The sequence below is a fragment of the Strongylocentrotus purpuratus genome, unplaced genomic scaffold, assembly GCF_000002235.5.
Source record: "Strongylocentrotus purpuratus isolate Spur 01 unplaced genomic scaffold, Spur_5.0 spur5_scaffold_18, whole genome shotgun sequence".
In the NCBI taxonomy this organism is placed as follows: Eukaryota; Metazoa; Echinodermata; class Echinoidea; order Camarodonta; family Strongylocentrotidae; genus Strongylocentrotus; species Strongylocentrotus purpuratus.
The window spans coordinates 24,876,744-24,892,733 of record NW_022145603.1 but is presented as its reverse complement, the minus strand read 5'-3'; the positions used below and the strand labels follow the sequence as shown (position 1 = coordinate 24,892,733).

The window sequence follows — 15,990 nt, the reverse complement described above, 5'->3', positions numbered from 1 at the left end:
CTGTTAATGCTCAGTGAATTCGTGCAGCACCTAAGGTGTGGGCGGTCGGTATCCATTTAAACGTTAACAAACTGTGGCGGCTTTATTTACGGCGGTTTACTGCGCCATATCTGAACAGGCCTTGATGACACCTAGAACCGGTCTCCCCTATACCCATCCCTCGACCTTACACAAAACTACTCTGAAAGAAAAAAAAAATGGGGGATACCATTGCTTATATTTGCTGCTCCTAAATAAACAAACCAGTATATGCATGTATCCTGTCAATAATGGAATAACAAGAATCGAGAAGCCATAGTTAGCGTACACCAACGTCCTTATTAGGGACTTTTAGATTTGCACAACGGAGAACGTGGACTGCCCTTTTAAGGCAATGTAACGTCCTTTTCAGGCACTGGCAGTGACGTCACATTGCCTTAAAAGGGCAGTCCACGTTCTCCGTCGTGCAAATCTAAAAGTCCGAATGTACGGCAGCCAATTTAAGGTATTCACTGTCCTGTCTATATGAAGGGGCAAATTAAGGGGCAAATTCCCCCCCCCCCCCACCCCTTCGATCCCCCACTGAAGTCATACTCTACATATCAAAATAAGGATTATCTAGATACATTTCTTGGCAATGATTCCCGCGGTTTTATCGATCGAAATTTATTCATAAATTAAAGCTTCGGGATAATATGAACAGTATCTGTCGGGATTGGGTCGTATTGTCGGGGTCATCTCTTTGGAGCGGGGTTGGTTAAGAAGAACAGCACCAAGTGTTGAGAACTTTAGAAGCTCGCTTTAGCATGTACCACCTGCCATACAAGTTAGTGACTTGCGGAATACCGCACTCCTGACTTCAATTTCAGAAGATTCAGAAGATGAAATATCAACAAAAGAGGGAGAAATGGAGAGGAAAAAAAATTAGTTCCAGTTTTGTGGCAACTCGGAGTGTATTATATTTCTGAAGAGGCCAATGGTCGTACGTAATTTTGCGGGCTATTTGTGTTATCTAGTGAATGTAATTTCACACTTGTTCTTTAACATTTTTATTCAATATATTATATATCCTTGATAGTTATCATTCGTTAACATAAATTTCGAAAATGGCGCTACAAGCTAAAGCAAAATATTGAATGCGAATCTGAATTTGAACACATATATACAAATATATTGTTTTACTATCACGTTGTATTTTTTTTTCCTTAAACAAATTGTAAAAAGTAATGCGAGTAATTTGATTGATTGTCATCTCTGTATTATATTCCAGAAGAGACCACTCCTTGTTATTGAAATTTTTGTAATTTTGACTTTTGCACTCAATTATCTATGTAACACCATTAATGTGAAATTAGTTATCCATTGTTATAAAAGAAAATGAGAATGATCCTATTTTAGGGATTATAATCAATACAAATTTGAATTGAATTGAAAATTGTTTTAACAAAAAATAAAATAAAGAAAAGTATATAGCCCTTCTCATTCCTCCAACCTCTCCCACTGAAAGCAGGCATTTCGGAACGCCCCCCCCCCCCACCCTAACAAGAAAGGCAAGGTCTGTCTAAGAACGCCTCTGACTGTTACGACAGTCATGTATTGCTGAGTTCTGGGAAGAGGTGAAAATAATTTGTGAGCGTTACAAATCGTGACGAATTTGTATGCCACATGATTGTGTGGTCCCATATACATCTTTCTGTGTACAGTGCTTGTAACTTTACCAAGACTGGGCCAAATTTCTTATCAATTTGATAATTCCAGAACCTTGCAGTACACACCAATATAAGTATATGCTAATGATCGATTCCACACCGTTTGTTTTACAATGCAATCGCATGACCAGAACTCAACTTTATCTTTAAACTTGTTCAATTTTTAGGGATTCTTCCTAATATTTCATTCCGGATCATGTATCATAATAATTATACGGAAGGACAGAGGGAGGTTTGTACTTTATTATGTTTCCTCTACTGGGCTCTGTTTCATGAATACTGGTTACATTGTATTAATGACAATTTACAATAACTGCTATAAGCTACTGAAATCGTTACATTTGATTGGTTGAGGGCATATCATAGAGTTTAACAGGGCCCTCAAATTGCACGTTGGTCGCTCTTTGATAATAATAAGGGCGTAGCATGGGGCCAATCATAGAGGGGGCCGGGGCGCAGGAAGGGTGCAGCGATCTTAGCACCTTGGCTGCTTTCTTCGTCATTCTACACGGTCGCAGGAAGGGTGCAGCGATCTTAACACCTTGGCTGCTTTCTTCGTCATGCTGCACGGTCGCAGGAAGGGTGCAGCGATCTTAACACCTTGGCTGCTTTCTTCGTCATTCTACACGGTCGCAGGAAGGGTGCAGCGATCTTAACACCTTGGCTGCTTTCTTCGTCATTCTACACGGTCGCAGGAAGGGTGCAGCGATCTTAGCACCTTGGCTGCTTTCTTCGTCATTCTACACGGTCGCAGGAAGGGTGCAGCGATCTTAACACCTTGGCTGCTTTCTTCGTCATGCTGCACGGTCGCAGGATGGATGCAGCGATCTTAACACCTTGGCTGCTTTCTTCGTCATTCTGCACGGTCGTTCGTTGACCACATGTGCAATTTTGCATAAAACAATAGGCACCCATTGATGGAGGGATTGCCATGTTCAACACATTTGCTTTGCAAAATTACTCATGTCTGGGGTCGACTAGCTCCTGGATAACCCTTTTAACACCGGTGTAAATTAATTTTCCACTGAAAACAAGCAAATAGTCTCGAAGCTTTGGTATATATATTGATCCCATGATTCACAGTGAGATAGTGAGTGTGGCATAGAAAGACAAAAATAATGTGGATTGGAATGAACCAGGTGCTTTTATTCTCGAAGAATAACTTGGAGGAGGACAGGGGGAGGGGGGTTGAGCAGGGACGATTCCAGTATTACGTAACAGAGGGTCACACAAATGTCTTTATTTTTTATATTTTTTTAATTAATTAATTAATTTTTTTTTTTTTTTTTTTTTTTGGGGGGGGGGGCCTTCTTCAGATTTCTCTGACAAGCAAAAAAAAATGTCCTCAAAATGGGGTGAAATCTTATAGTTTTAAGTGCACTACAGGTTAAAGCCTAGCCTATCCGATATGCGTCGGGCTTTACAAGTATTCTAATCGCGTTTATTTGGAGAGTGATATCGGCTCGGGCTTTTCCTCTTGAGGCCCCCTCCCCCCACCCTAAATTTTATTCGTAACCCATGCCTTATGTTGATTTTTTTTTTAATTGCAAAAGTGAATTTATGACTTTTTATTGAATATGATTCTAAATAAAATCGTGTCAGAAACTAGATTATACATGTACTTGTATTTTTTTGGTTTAAAAACCAAAAGTTACTCGGTATCGTTTCATGAAGGAGCGGGGAAAACACTTATTATAGATAAATAATAAAAAATAAAAGGAGTCGTAGGCCAGAGAGTAAGAAAGAGAAAGGGGGAGAGATAGAGAGAGAGAGAGAGAGAGAGAGAGAGAAAAGGGGAGTTAGAGAAAGAGAGAGATAGAGGAGAGAGGCGGAGGGTGTGAGAGAGAGAGAGAGAGAGAGAGAGAGAGAGAGAGAGAGGGTGAGACAGTGAGAAGGGGGCTTTATTAATGGTCCAATTTCATTCCTCCTGTCTCTATCCTTCTTTTCCTTTCTTTTTGAAGGGGAGGGTTGGAGCATTTTCCCCGGGTAGTCACGCCACCGTCGATCACATAACTGCTACACTTCTCTAGATTTAACCATGGCAATGGCACTGCGCATGTTCATCTTTGCTGTATTTCTATTGGATCACATCGCTGCTGACGTCATGCAGTCGAATCAGCACCTCCACCCTTGTTCCGGACGCGGTGGTGGTGGTGGTGGTGGTAAGGGGGGGGGGGGGTGGATGGAATGGGTTAGAAGTTATATTGATATAAATCGCACCACCAGTGGATCGAGTCAGTCCATGTTGATGTGAATATTTCGCAGGAAATTGAAACGCAGTGATACGAAGATCTTCACAAACTTGATATCATTAAACTCAACAGCAGACCAGAAGCTGGTTATTTTCTGACGGTCTTACATTCATGTTTAGACATTATGGCAGCATTCCACTTGATTATCTGCTTATTTTCTCCACTTCTGTTTTCCGTTGTATCACCATCTACCCTGGCATCTACAACAATTGCTCCAGGTAATTATTCGAGCGTCAGTGATTTGTTACCTCATTTGATTTAAGAATGATAACAATGTTGCTATCTTTTACCTTGTCTCATTTTTAATTTGTCGTAAAATGTGTGTGTGTGTGTACCCTCCCCCTTCTTCTCCCTCCCTCTCTCTCTCTCTCTCTTTCTCTCTCTCTCTCTCTCTTTCTCCCTCTCTCTCTCTCTCTCTCTCATTATCTCCCTCTATTCTTCTCTTTCTCACTTCCTCGCTCTCCGCGCTCTCCCTCACTATCTCTCTTTTTTATTAATTCTCTCTCTCTCTCTCTCTCTCTCTCTCTCTCCCAATCTCTCTCTCTCCCAATCTCTCTCATTACCTCTCTCTATTTCTCTCTTCTTCTCGTTCAAATTTTATCTTGTCATCTGTATCCTGTGTGACGTCGTAATTTGTATGTATGATAGCAAAATATTCAAAAATTTTCGTTTTTTTTGTCCTGACTGCTTGTTGTGGCTCTTCTCACTTCCTTGTCCTTAAAGGTAATACAAAGTTGGGGTCATGAATTTGGTTCAAATGAACATATTGGAAGCATATGCGATCCTACAATATTCAGTGATCGTTGTCGCAGTTGAAATCGAGTCTAAGGTTATGAAATTGTAAATAATAAACTCATTATGTTGTATAGCTCCCTCTCAAGGTCTAGATATTAATTAAGCTATAAAACAATGTTTGGAAATTATATATCACAACTACATAGTCTGAGATTTTTATGGTCGCAGCTACCATTGTATGGCCGCAGGCGCTATTTGAAATTTATCAAAATATGCCGGGAGCACCGGTAAATTTTTCTCGAAAGCAAAAGTGTTTGAGGGGCTAAATTTTCCAGTGCTTATAACACCCACAGGGGCATCCAAATACATCAAAATTGTAAAGAATCACTATCCACCCAATTTTCAAAATTTCCCAAAACTTTGTATTATCTTTAATCTTTGCCAAGTTTGAAGAAAGATTCTGTCTCCCTGTGTAATCAATGTACTAACTATTTATCTATCAGTATTTCATCGCAGTAATCTGTTCTCAAATAGATGCATACATGGACTCTATAAACCTCAGGTTTAGATAAATATTTATGTCATTCTGAATTCTAAATTTGTTTTAGATGAGACTGGAGAGCCGAATTTAGAGGATTTGGTGTCAGATTTTCGCAAGGAGTTGGCTGATTTGAAAGATATTGTCGCATTGCTTCAGGTAAATATTTGGTCAGTCCGATTTATTTTAATTCTTTTGATAATTGTTTCAGACGCCTTCATGCATCTTATTGGGGAAATTAGTTCCTTACATTTTTGTTAATAATTAGCTCTCCTCAGACAGCTTTTTGGATAAAGTCAAAATATTAAAGAAACAATCATAAAGTTAGAAATATTTGACCCACTTGATTATATTGTGTTTCTCTCTTCTTCTTTGTTCTTCTTACAAATAAAAATTGAAGCAACTGCCACTTAATAACAAATTTTCTAAAAACACGATATCAATTATATTTATACCTTCGGCATCCTCATGATATTAAACAACTTTTTTGGGTCATTACACCAAATACAGGAACACTCTAACTCAGCTTTTTTATAATAAAAATGTTGCTTTACAATGTTACCGAGCAACTGAGCGCATCATTTTCCTGTTTTTTTCTTGTAAAGTCAATCTGTAAACGTTTATGTTCATATATTCATTGTGCTGTCGCTTTTTAAACTTATTTAAAGCGACCTTTTCTTTAATATGGCCCTTCATCGATCCCTGATCTTGAATAATATATAAAAGCATTTTAAATACTTTGTATCAATTTCGTTAATATCGTTGTATTTCAATCTTTCACAGAACCGCGTCATTACGCCCGAGGATGGATCCGAAACTGGGAGGCAACAGCACGCTCAAGACGTACGTGATTTTGTTGCGAAATATTTGCTCCGAAACAGACAAAGCGCCCTCTCCTTGACCAACAGTTCTGTAGCTTCGTCCGAAGACCTGAGCAGTACTCTCTTCACCTATCATACGAACCCACCATCTGGTAAGACGGATCTTTTCTTTCTTTCCTTAGTTTCTATCTTTCTTTTGTTCTTTCTTCGAAAGCTAGATTGTATTTGTTAATGTTTGGACCGTACGACTCCATCGGCATTCCTTGTCGGTCCTATAACAAAAGCAATTCTAAAGTGGATGCAGAATTTAGCCGGGTATGGTTTATCAATGACCATCCTTCATTCCCTCCCCCTAAAAACTCAGAGCGACCTAGCTATGAAAGAAGAAAGGCCAAACGATTACCATGTAGGTTTTAAAAATTAGTTTCAAATTCTGCCAAAATGTTACCCATGTCGTATGTTCTGAATATTATCAGTTATCTGCACCTAATTAACTACACCTATAGGCTAATTATAAAAGTCGAACATGCATATGTAAACAGGAAGAGACAAAGGCCCTCCCATCTAAACCCTCTTTCAATCCAAGTTAGGCCTTCTTTTTCTTACTGTTTTTCTTGTATCTACATGATACTACTACTACTGCTACTACTTCTACTACATCTACTACTACTAATTCTACTTGGTCTACGACTAATACTACTACTTCTAGATGAGGCCCAATAATATGCCGTTATCTTTTAGCACATATCACATTATCATACAGTATACCGTCTCTCTGCGCTTAAACCGGAGTGTTGGCTCAGTCAGTAGAGCGTCCGCCTCACAACCGGGAGGTCATGGGTTCGAACCCCGGCCGCGTCATACCAAAAGACGTTAAAAGATGGGAGTTGTTGCTACCTTGTTTGGCGTTCAACAATAAGGGATAGAGCAACGTCGATCTGGCGCTGCTTAGTGGCTGCCGGGCTCACGATCAATTGGGCAAAAAGAATTTCCTTTTCGGTTTAATAAAATTTGGAGTGGACTTATTAGGCTATTATTATTATTATTAAACGACTTTGGATAATATTACAACAGCTGCACTCATACAGTGCATTCAAGGAATGAATTCTAATAGGTACCCACCTTCTTTACCTGGGTCGAGTGTGGCAATTGTAGATTAATGTATTAAAGGGAGGCTTTACTACTTCAGTCAAAAGGGATTAGACCACCCAGTGAGCCAGCGAGGTCACTGTGACAGGTGGCTATCTCGTTAACTCAGCTCTCATTTAACATAAGAAAAAGAGGATCATGGGGGACCAACAGGCACTTTGGGAAGTTTTCTATATAGAGGGAGCAAGTAGCTACAAGTACGACAAAGTGCCTTTAACAAAGGTCAAAGAACCCCGTACCTCGTGGTTCACAGTCCGGAGCCTTATCCACCTACGACACCTTTACATTACCTGACAATAGTATGAACACAATAATAAAGACGCAAATTACATATCGTAGAACTAATATGTCAAGATAGCGATGGCACATGGAGGTTCGCAAACAGATTCATTTCTTTCTCTTTTCAAAATTTGAATGCGTAAAAGCTGTTATCTTCATGTTATTACTTCATTAAAGGTGGCGCGGTCTATACGCACTGGGGAAGAGACGACTGTGTCAATGGATCCGAATTGGTCTATACAGGTAGGTCTGCATACATGCATAACATTCAAAGGCATGGAGGGGCTCTCGGGGACCAAAGTGAAGGGTCTCATTGGCCAAACGTTACTTTAGGAATTAGGTTATCAAGTCCAAAAAGATTCACGAACCGATGGTTAATAGAACGAATGTTCCAGAGACTAACAGTAAAGTTCATGGCCATGCAAACGTCCACAATAATTCATGTTTTCAAAGAGAAAAGTAACACTGCAAGATAAGTATTCCAGACTATTCTAGAATGGCTCGATCTGGTCCTTTTAGGTTACTAATTTGCATTCAATTTGTTTAATTAAAACACAGGTATGGCTACGGGTGCCTATTACACTCACACTGGCGGTGGTGTCAACTATCTTTGCCTTCCCCACGAACCCATCTACAGTGAAATTGAGACAACTGCCCACGGGAGTAGATCCCTGCTTTACTCTGCTGAATTGGAAACAAGCACAGCTCCACACCTGCAGAGCCTCCACGACCAAACACCAGCCTGTGCCGTCTGCCGTGCCCCACCAAACCGCCCCACGAAGCTCTTGCTTCCCGGTCGTAACGAATGCCCATCTTCAAAATGGCGTCTGGAATACAAGGGGTATCTCATGTCGAGTTGTTACACGCATAAGACCAGGACCGATTTCGTCTGCATGGACGAGGATGCCGAGGCAGTTCCTGGAACGACTGGCAGTCAGGATGGAGCCCTTTTCTACATGGTAGAAGCTCGGTGCTCTGCAGGAGGGATCCAATGTGGCCCATATGTGAACGGCTATGAGCTCACATGTGCTGTATGTACCATTTAAACCATTCGTCTTGAAATAATATGCCACTGCAATAATATTTGCTCCTGATGATGCTAAGATAACTGGAACATGCACGATCATATATTTTCTAGTCGCAATACTATAAACATTGTTTAATCGAACTTATATGGGATACATGTAAATAGAACAAAAGCGGCAGCTGGATTATTTGCGTGCCCACGTGTTTTTATGTAGTTCCTAATTGACTCTGTAGATCTCAAGCAATAATCGTTTACCTAGCTGCTATTGATGAAACTGTGTTGAAGTCTAAACATACTCCGGTCTAGCCTATAGGCCTATTGGTTAGTTATACGCAATCTGGAATCATTAAAACTCAATTTCATTAACAACAGTGAATACATTCTGAATAGGACACAGGCTATATAGCGTGTAGCCTGAGAATTCGTGATACATTTTTCAAAATGGCGTAGCTACAGGGGTTACGGTGGCATGCATGCCGCCCCCTCCACCCCCTCCCCCAGGCGCGGATCCAGGATTTCTTAGGGGGGGGGGGCCCAAATTTGAAATTATGCGAGCCAAATATTGGAACGTAATGGTGACCAACAGTGACGTAATGCGGGGGGGGGGGTCGGTGCAGGGAGGGGCGAGTTTTCCCCACCCTCCTCCACGAAACGCGGAAGCTTTGACGTTTCATTAAATTATTAGAGAAAGAAGACGATTCGTTGTAGAGTTCTCGACTCTTAATCCTTGTCTAAATTCAGCCCCCCCCTCCTGCGCGGAAGCTTTGACGTTTCATTAAACTATTAAAGAAAGAAGACGATTCGTTGTACCGTTCTCGACCATTGATCTTCGTCTGAATTTAGTTTTTCCCCTCCCGCGCGAAGCGCGGAAAATTTTACGATTTATTAAATTATTTGAGAAAGAAGACGTTTCGTTGTAGAGTTCTCGACTCTTAATCCTTGTCTAAATTCAGCCCCCTCCCCCTCCTGCGCAAAGCGCGGAAGCTTTGACGTTCCATCAAACTATTAAAGAAGCGCGGAAGCTTTGACGTTCCATCAAACTATTAAAGAAAGAAGACGATTCGTTGTACCCTTCTCGACTCTTAATCCTCGTCTGAATTTAGGTTTTCCCCTCCCGCGCGAAGCGCGGAAAATTTTACGTTTTATTAAATTTGTAGAGAAAGAAGACGAATTGTTGTAGAGTTCTCGACTCTTAATCCTCGTCTGAATTCAGTCCCCCCTCCCCCTCCTGCGCGAAGCGCGGAAGCTTTGACGTTTCATTAAACTATTAAGAAAGAATACGATTCGTTGTAGAGTTCTCGACTCTTAATCCTCGTCTGAATTCAGGTCCCCCCCCCCCCCACTCCCGCGCGCGAAGCGCGGAAACTTTTAAGTTTCATAAGATTATGAGAGAAAGAAGACGATTCGTTGTACCGTTCTCGACTCAAAATCTTCGTCTGAATTTAGTTTTTCCCCTCCCGCGCAAAGCGCGAACAATTTTACGATTCATTTAATTATTAGAGAAAGAAGACGTTTCGTTGTAGAGTTCTCGACTCTTAATCCTTGTCTAAATTCAGCCCCCTCCCCCTCCTGCGCGAAGCGCGGAAGCTTTGACGTTTCATCAAACTATTAAAGAAAGAAGACGATTCGTTGTACCGTTCTCGACTCTTAATCCTCGTCTGAATTTAGTTTTTCCCCTCCCGCGCGAAGCGCGGAAAATTTTACGTTTCATTAAATCATTAGAGAAAGAAGACGATTCGTTGTACCGTTCTCCACTCTTAATCCTCGTCTAAATTCAGTCCCCCTCCCCCTCCTGCGCGAAGCGCGGAAGCTTTGACGTTTCATTAAACTATTAAAGAAAGAATACGATTCGTGGTAGAGTTCTCGACTCTTAATCCTCGTATGAAATTCAGGTCCCCCCCCCCCCGCGAGAAGCGCGGAAGCTTTCAGTTTCATAAGATTATGAGAGAAAGAAGACGATTCGTTGTACCGTTCTCGACTCAAAATCTTCGTCTGAATTTAGTTTTTCCCCTCCCGCGCAAAGCGCGAACAATTTTACGATTCATTTAATTATTAGAGAAAGAAGACGTTTCGTTGTAGAGTTCTCGACTCTTAATCCTTGTCTAAATTCAGCCCCCTCCCCCTCCTGCGCGAAGCGCGGAAGCTTTGACGTTCCATCAAACTATTAAAGAAAGAAGACGATTCGTTGTACCGTTCTCGACTCTTAATCCTCGTCTGAATTTAGTTTTTCCCCTCCCGCGCGAAGCGCGGAAAATTTTACGTTTTATTAAATTTTTTTTAGAGAAAGAAGACGATTCGTTGTAGAGTTCTCGACTCTTAATCCTCGTCTGAATTCAGTCCCCCCCCCCTCCCCCTCCTGCGCGAAGCGCGGAAGCTTTGACGTTTCATTAAACTATTAAGAAAGAATACGATTCGTGGTAGAGTTCTCGACTCTTAATCCTCGTATGAAATTCAGGTCCCCCCCCCTCCCGCGCGAAGCGCGGAAGCTTTCAGTTTCATAAGATTATGAGAGAAAGAAGACGATTCGTTGTACCGTTCTCGACTCAAAATATTCGTCTGAATTTAGTTTTTCCCCTCCCGCGCAAAGCGCGAACAATTTTACGATTTATTAAATTATTAGAGAGAGAAGACGATTCGTTGTAGAGTTCTCGACTCTTAATCCTTGTCTGAATTCAGTCCCCCCCCCCCTCCCCTCCTGCGCGAAGCTTTGACATTTCAATAAATTATTAGAGAAAGAAGACGATGCGTTGTACCGTTCTCTATACTCTTAATCCTTGTCTGAATTTCAATGTCTGAATGTTCTTTGTCTGCTCCTTTTACTTCCTACGCCCTCTTCCGATTTGGGGGACCGTCCCCCCCCCCCCCCCTGGCTACGCGCCTGCGGTCAGATAAACACATTTTGATAACTTGTCCGGCCCCGGAAGCTTAGGTCAGATGATCATTTTTTTTTAATACCTATTATTTTGTGACACTGGCAGGTCACTATTTGGCGTGGGGTCCAGGGGGCGGATCCCCCCCAAAAGAGGGGTTTTAGGCATTAAATTACCGTCAGATGAGCATCTAAGGGCCCGCCGTAGCGCCCTACGTGGAATCCAGGGGTTTTAGGCATTTAATCACGGTCAGATGAGCATATTTCGATGCCTCATTTTTTAACACTGGCAGTTAACTATTCTTTCTTTCTTGCTCTCATTCTATTTTTTTCCTCTTTAATATACTTTTTCAAATAAAGTGGGGGGGGGGGGGGGGGGGGAGCTCGAGGCTCCCGATCCCTGCCGTACCTCAGGCCCTGACATGTAGGAATCTCAAGAATCATATTTCTTGTCTGGCTGTAAATTTAGGAATTTGTCATTTTCCAACAAACACATATACAAACGTATAATTTACTAAAAAGTGAGGACAAATCTCGAAAATTATGTCATTTCAGCATTATTTGTAATCCACCGTTGTGGAATTAGAAATAAACCACGTTTGAATTTGATTTCCCCAAAGGCCCCCCCCCTATTAGTACGCCAGTATCTCCTCTTTTCCTTTTTTCTTTCCCTTTCCTTCCTTCTCTCTTATTTTTTTGATTGAGGGGGGGGGGGGGGTCAACAGCCTGGGAGGCAAGGCCCTTTCGGTCCCCCCCGATCTCCTTCTTCCCCCTTTTCTTTTCTTCTTCTTCTCTTCTTTCTTTTCCTTTCTCTCCTCTTTCCCTTTCCCTTCTTTTCCTTTCTTCTCTCTCTTTTTTTTTTTTTTTTTTTTTTTGCGGGGGGGGGGGCCAAGGCCCGCTCGGCCCCCCCCCCCCCTGGATCCGCGCCTGCCCTCCCCTCCTCTCCCGGCCATCCATCGAGTAGAAAAGAAATAAATGGAGAGAGATCGAGAGAGGAATGACGACGAGAAAAGAAGGACCAAGTTATACATTGACCCCCTATTGAGTAGCCTTGTAAATTCGCATTTGTCAGTACGACCGGTTTCTGTTAATCATTTTGAATATATCCTTTAATTCTTTTACTCTTTGTACATTCAGCTTAACATGCCTTCTTTTGAAATAAAATGAATTGAATTGAATCGTTGTATGATATTTGTTTACCGTAACGCACGAGATTTCAGTAAACTTGTAAAAAAAAAGTTAAAAAATTAATAGAGACGTATCCAAAATTATGATTAGAAAGTAGAAGATGGGAGATGAGGAGAGTGAGAGAAAGGAAGAGAGAGAGAGAGAGAAAGAGAAAGAGAGAAAGAGATAGGGAGAGAGGGGGTAGAGAAGGAGGGACTAAGGGAGAGAGAGAAATTGATTTAAGTGGGGTTAGAAACGTCTGTTATATAAATGTAATTATTATTATTTTGCATCACAGTATATTCAGCAGAGTATAGATGTGGAATACTTTCCATTCTCAAATAGCTAGTACAGGATAGAGAATGAAAGAGAGAGAGAAAAAAAAATGAGAGAGAGAGAGAGAGAGAGAGAGGGGGGGGGGCACAGATGGCTCATGAGGCAGACACCAACAAGTTCATAAAGGTCCACTCATTTGCCAAGCAAAACCCGCAAACAATGCAATACAATTTAGGGGGTTTAGGGGGGGGGGGGTTTACACACAGAAAAATACCAAAGGGGGGTTTTAACCCCCCCCCCCCTGTGTACGCGCCTGAGCCCGATAGTGATTGAGGTACACGTACTTTAAAAAAATCAGAGTTAACGTCAGCCAAAAAAAAAAAGGGGGACCTCCCCTACATTTCCTAAATTGATTATCATTATCATGGACAAAAAAGGGAAATCCCCAGGAAAAACCCGAGTAGTTATCATCTTCAATCTGGCATTGCATTGGACTAATTTGGATATTTTAACTTTGAATTGGCAGCAATGTGTTTCCCCTGAACCTTCCTGTTATTGAGCGATGTAAAGGAAGTATTATGTTTCGAATCAATATACTGGTAAAGTTCAAATAACTGCCTTTCCGGCATGCCCTCTATTTGACGCCTGTCATCGGTGATTGCGGGTGGGGGTGTACTCTTATTTAATAGAGGGGGCGGGTAGGTAGACTGAACAAAATTTGCCTTTTTCCTATCTTTGCCCTCTTGAAGACCTATGATGATTTTTTTTAATAGCCGCTTTCATCAATGATGTAATTCCTGATTTGCCGGAGTCCAGCATTATGTGACAACGAACAGGTGCGTATTATTATAACAAATGTAAACATAATTCTCCACCAGGGAATTATGTAGGCTGGTTACATGTCTTCTTGTATCTAGAATTGGAATGTCATTGTTCGGAACATTAATAAAGTAATCTTAACACCTAAGATCTTTTTTTGTATATATATACCGGATTAATGTTTTGAAAAAGTGCAAATTTTGTGATGAATATTGTCACAATGAAAGAAAAAGCTGTAGTTAACGAATGCGATCTTTTCTGTGCTACGGCTTCATTAAAAGAATAATGTTTGGTATCATATTAGAAGGATATCAATCTTGCTATGAGATTATCAGAGGAGAAATGTATTACCACAAATTAGGAATAGAATAATAATAGATCCCCTTTTACAATGGAATATTGCTTTCATTTTAGGGATTTCCCAACACAAAATTTTAGGGTGGGTTTCTTATTTATTTTTGATGTGACCCTTTCAGGCGCGTACACAGGTGGGGGGGGGGGGGGGGGGGGGGGGAGGGTTTTTTTTTTTGGGGGGGGGAGGGTTTAAACCCCCCCTTTGGTATTTTATGTGTGTAAACCCCCCCCCCCATCACCCCTCCCCCCCCAAAAAAAAAAAAAAAAAAAAAATATTCCCATGGCTGATCTAAAAAGGTGACCTTACCCCCCCCCCCCAACGGACCCAAATGTCCAATTTTCAAATTTCGAGACCAAAAAAAAAAAATAATAAAAGTGTCCTCTTACCCCCCCCCCCCCCCCCTCCGCTTAACCCCCCCCCCCCTTTGGATTAAAAAAAAAAATTATTAAAAAAAAAAAAAAAAAGTTGAGTCGTTGCGATTCTTTTGGGGACAAAAAAAAAGGTGACCTCTTACCCCCCCCCCGCTTATTTAGCGGTCGTCTGAGTTGTTGCGTTTTTTTCGGACCCCCCCCCCCCCAAAAAAAGTGTCCTCTTACCCGCCCCCCCCCCCCCCCGCTTATTCAGCGGCTGGCTGAGTCGTTGCGAAATTTTCGGCCCGATTTATAAATATTAACCCCCCCCCCCCCCCCCCTTGAAAAAATCCTGCGTACGCGCCTGATCGGGCTTCTTCTCATAATTGTGTCTAGTAACCTATTTTCCTCCATTATGATTCCTATAATCTTCTTAATCTTTCATGTAATATTAAATACTCTCATTTAAAGGGCACATGACAACGAAATACAAGTGTCTTCCTGTTAATGTGCAGTCTTGCATACATCTCATATTTTTATATGTAAACTTCTGAATTAGTTTCATAGATTTTTAAATATTTGTTGAAAACCTTGCTAAGCTCCGCCCCAAAAACTCCAGATCTCATTCCCCTTGTGACATCTGTCAGTCATCAATGAGCTAACTTGAGAAAGTGGCATGTAACTTTGGAAAACCCTGGATCCGCCACTGGGTCAACCCCCCTCCCCCCCCCCCCCCCCTTGGCAAAAAGCTAAATACCACAAACAAACCACAAACAAAAAGCCAAATACCACAAACAATAGCAACATATAAGTTGCTATGTCAGACGATGTCACAAGGGGAATGAGATGTGTCATGAGCAATTTAAAAACCCTATCGCTTGTCCCATTGACATGATTGGATAACGTAATACATCATTGCATTGTTCGCACCATCCAAGCGCGGATCCAGGATTTCTTAGGGGAGGGGGCCCAACTTTCTTCTTTTTTTTTTTGCTCCCGAAAATTTGAAAATCGCGCCGGCCGAAAAGTGGCTCAGTGGGGGGGAGGGGGGGGGGGGGGTTGAGAGCACATTTTTTGGTCCTCGGAAATTTTTTAATTTGCACCCCCCTCCCCCTTGAGCGCCAGGGGGGGGGGGGTAAAAAAAAGGGTAAAAATCACGTGATTTTACATGATTTTTTTCTCAAGGGGGGGGGGGTTGGCCCCCCCCCCCCTCCCCTGCATCCGCCACTGGCACCATCATTCCGGTGACGCACATGGTTATCGAGATTTCTTTGATTTTCGAATTAATTGCTATCGTGTTAAAGGTAATGCAAAGTTTTGGGAAATTTTGAAAATTGGATGGATAGTAATCTTTAGAATTTTGATATATTTGGATTCCCCTGTGGATGTATACGCACTAGAAAATTTAGCCCCTAAAACTCTCTTCTGCTTTCGAGAAATTGTATAATAAAAAATTACCGGTGCTCCGGTAAATTTCAAATACTTCAAATAGCGCCTACGGTCATTCCATGGCAGCTGAAAATAGCGTGAAAATCTCAGAATATGTAGTTCTGATATATAATTTCCAAATGGGAATAGCAGATCGGTCGATTGTAGTCAAGAAACATTGTTTTCGGGTTAAAGTAATACCAGTCTTGAGAGGGAGCTATACAACATACGGTATAT

At 41.6% G+C, this 15,990-nt stretch overlaps 1 protein-coding gene across 1 annotated transcript; it reads left to right on the top strand.

Annotated features, from left to right (window-relative positions):
* Positions 1–3,876: 3,876 nt before the first annotated feature.
* Positions 3,877–8,979, top strand: LOC115925527. The gene is made up of 5 exons (XM_030989568.1): positions 3,877–4,158; positions 5,284–5,372; positions 5,997–6,186; positions 7,640–7,705; positions 8,021–8,979. Exons 1-5 carry the CDS (start codon positions 4,065–4,067, stop codon positions 8,506–8,508), a joined length of 927 nt encoding a protein of 308 aa, XP_030845428.1. The 5' UTR covers positions 3,877–4,064; the 3' UTR covers positions 8,509–8,979.
* Positions 8,980–15,990: the final 7,011 nt, after the last annotated feature.

Bases quoted from the DNA above. Each gene is read 5' to 3' on its own strand.
- LOC115925527 (XM_030989568.1), top strand. From the start codon at position 4,065: ATGGCAGCATTCCACTTGATTATCTGCTTATTTTCTCCACTTCTGTTT. The intron at 6,187-7,639 runs GTAAGACGGATC...ACTTCATTAAAG, and splicing joins TCATACGAACCCACCATCTG to GTGGCGCGGTCTATACGCAC. The intron at 7,706-8,020 runs GTAGGTCTGCAT...ATTAAAACACAG, and splicing joins ATCCGAATTGGTCTATACAG to GTATGGCTACGGGTGCCTAT.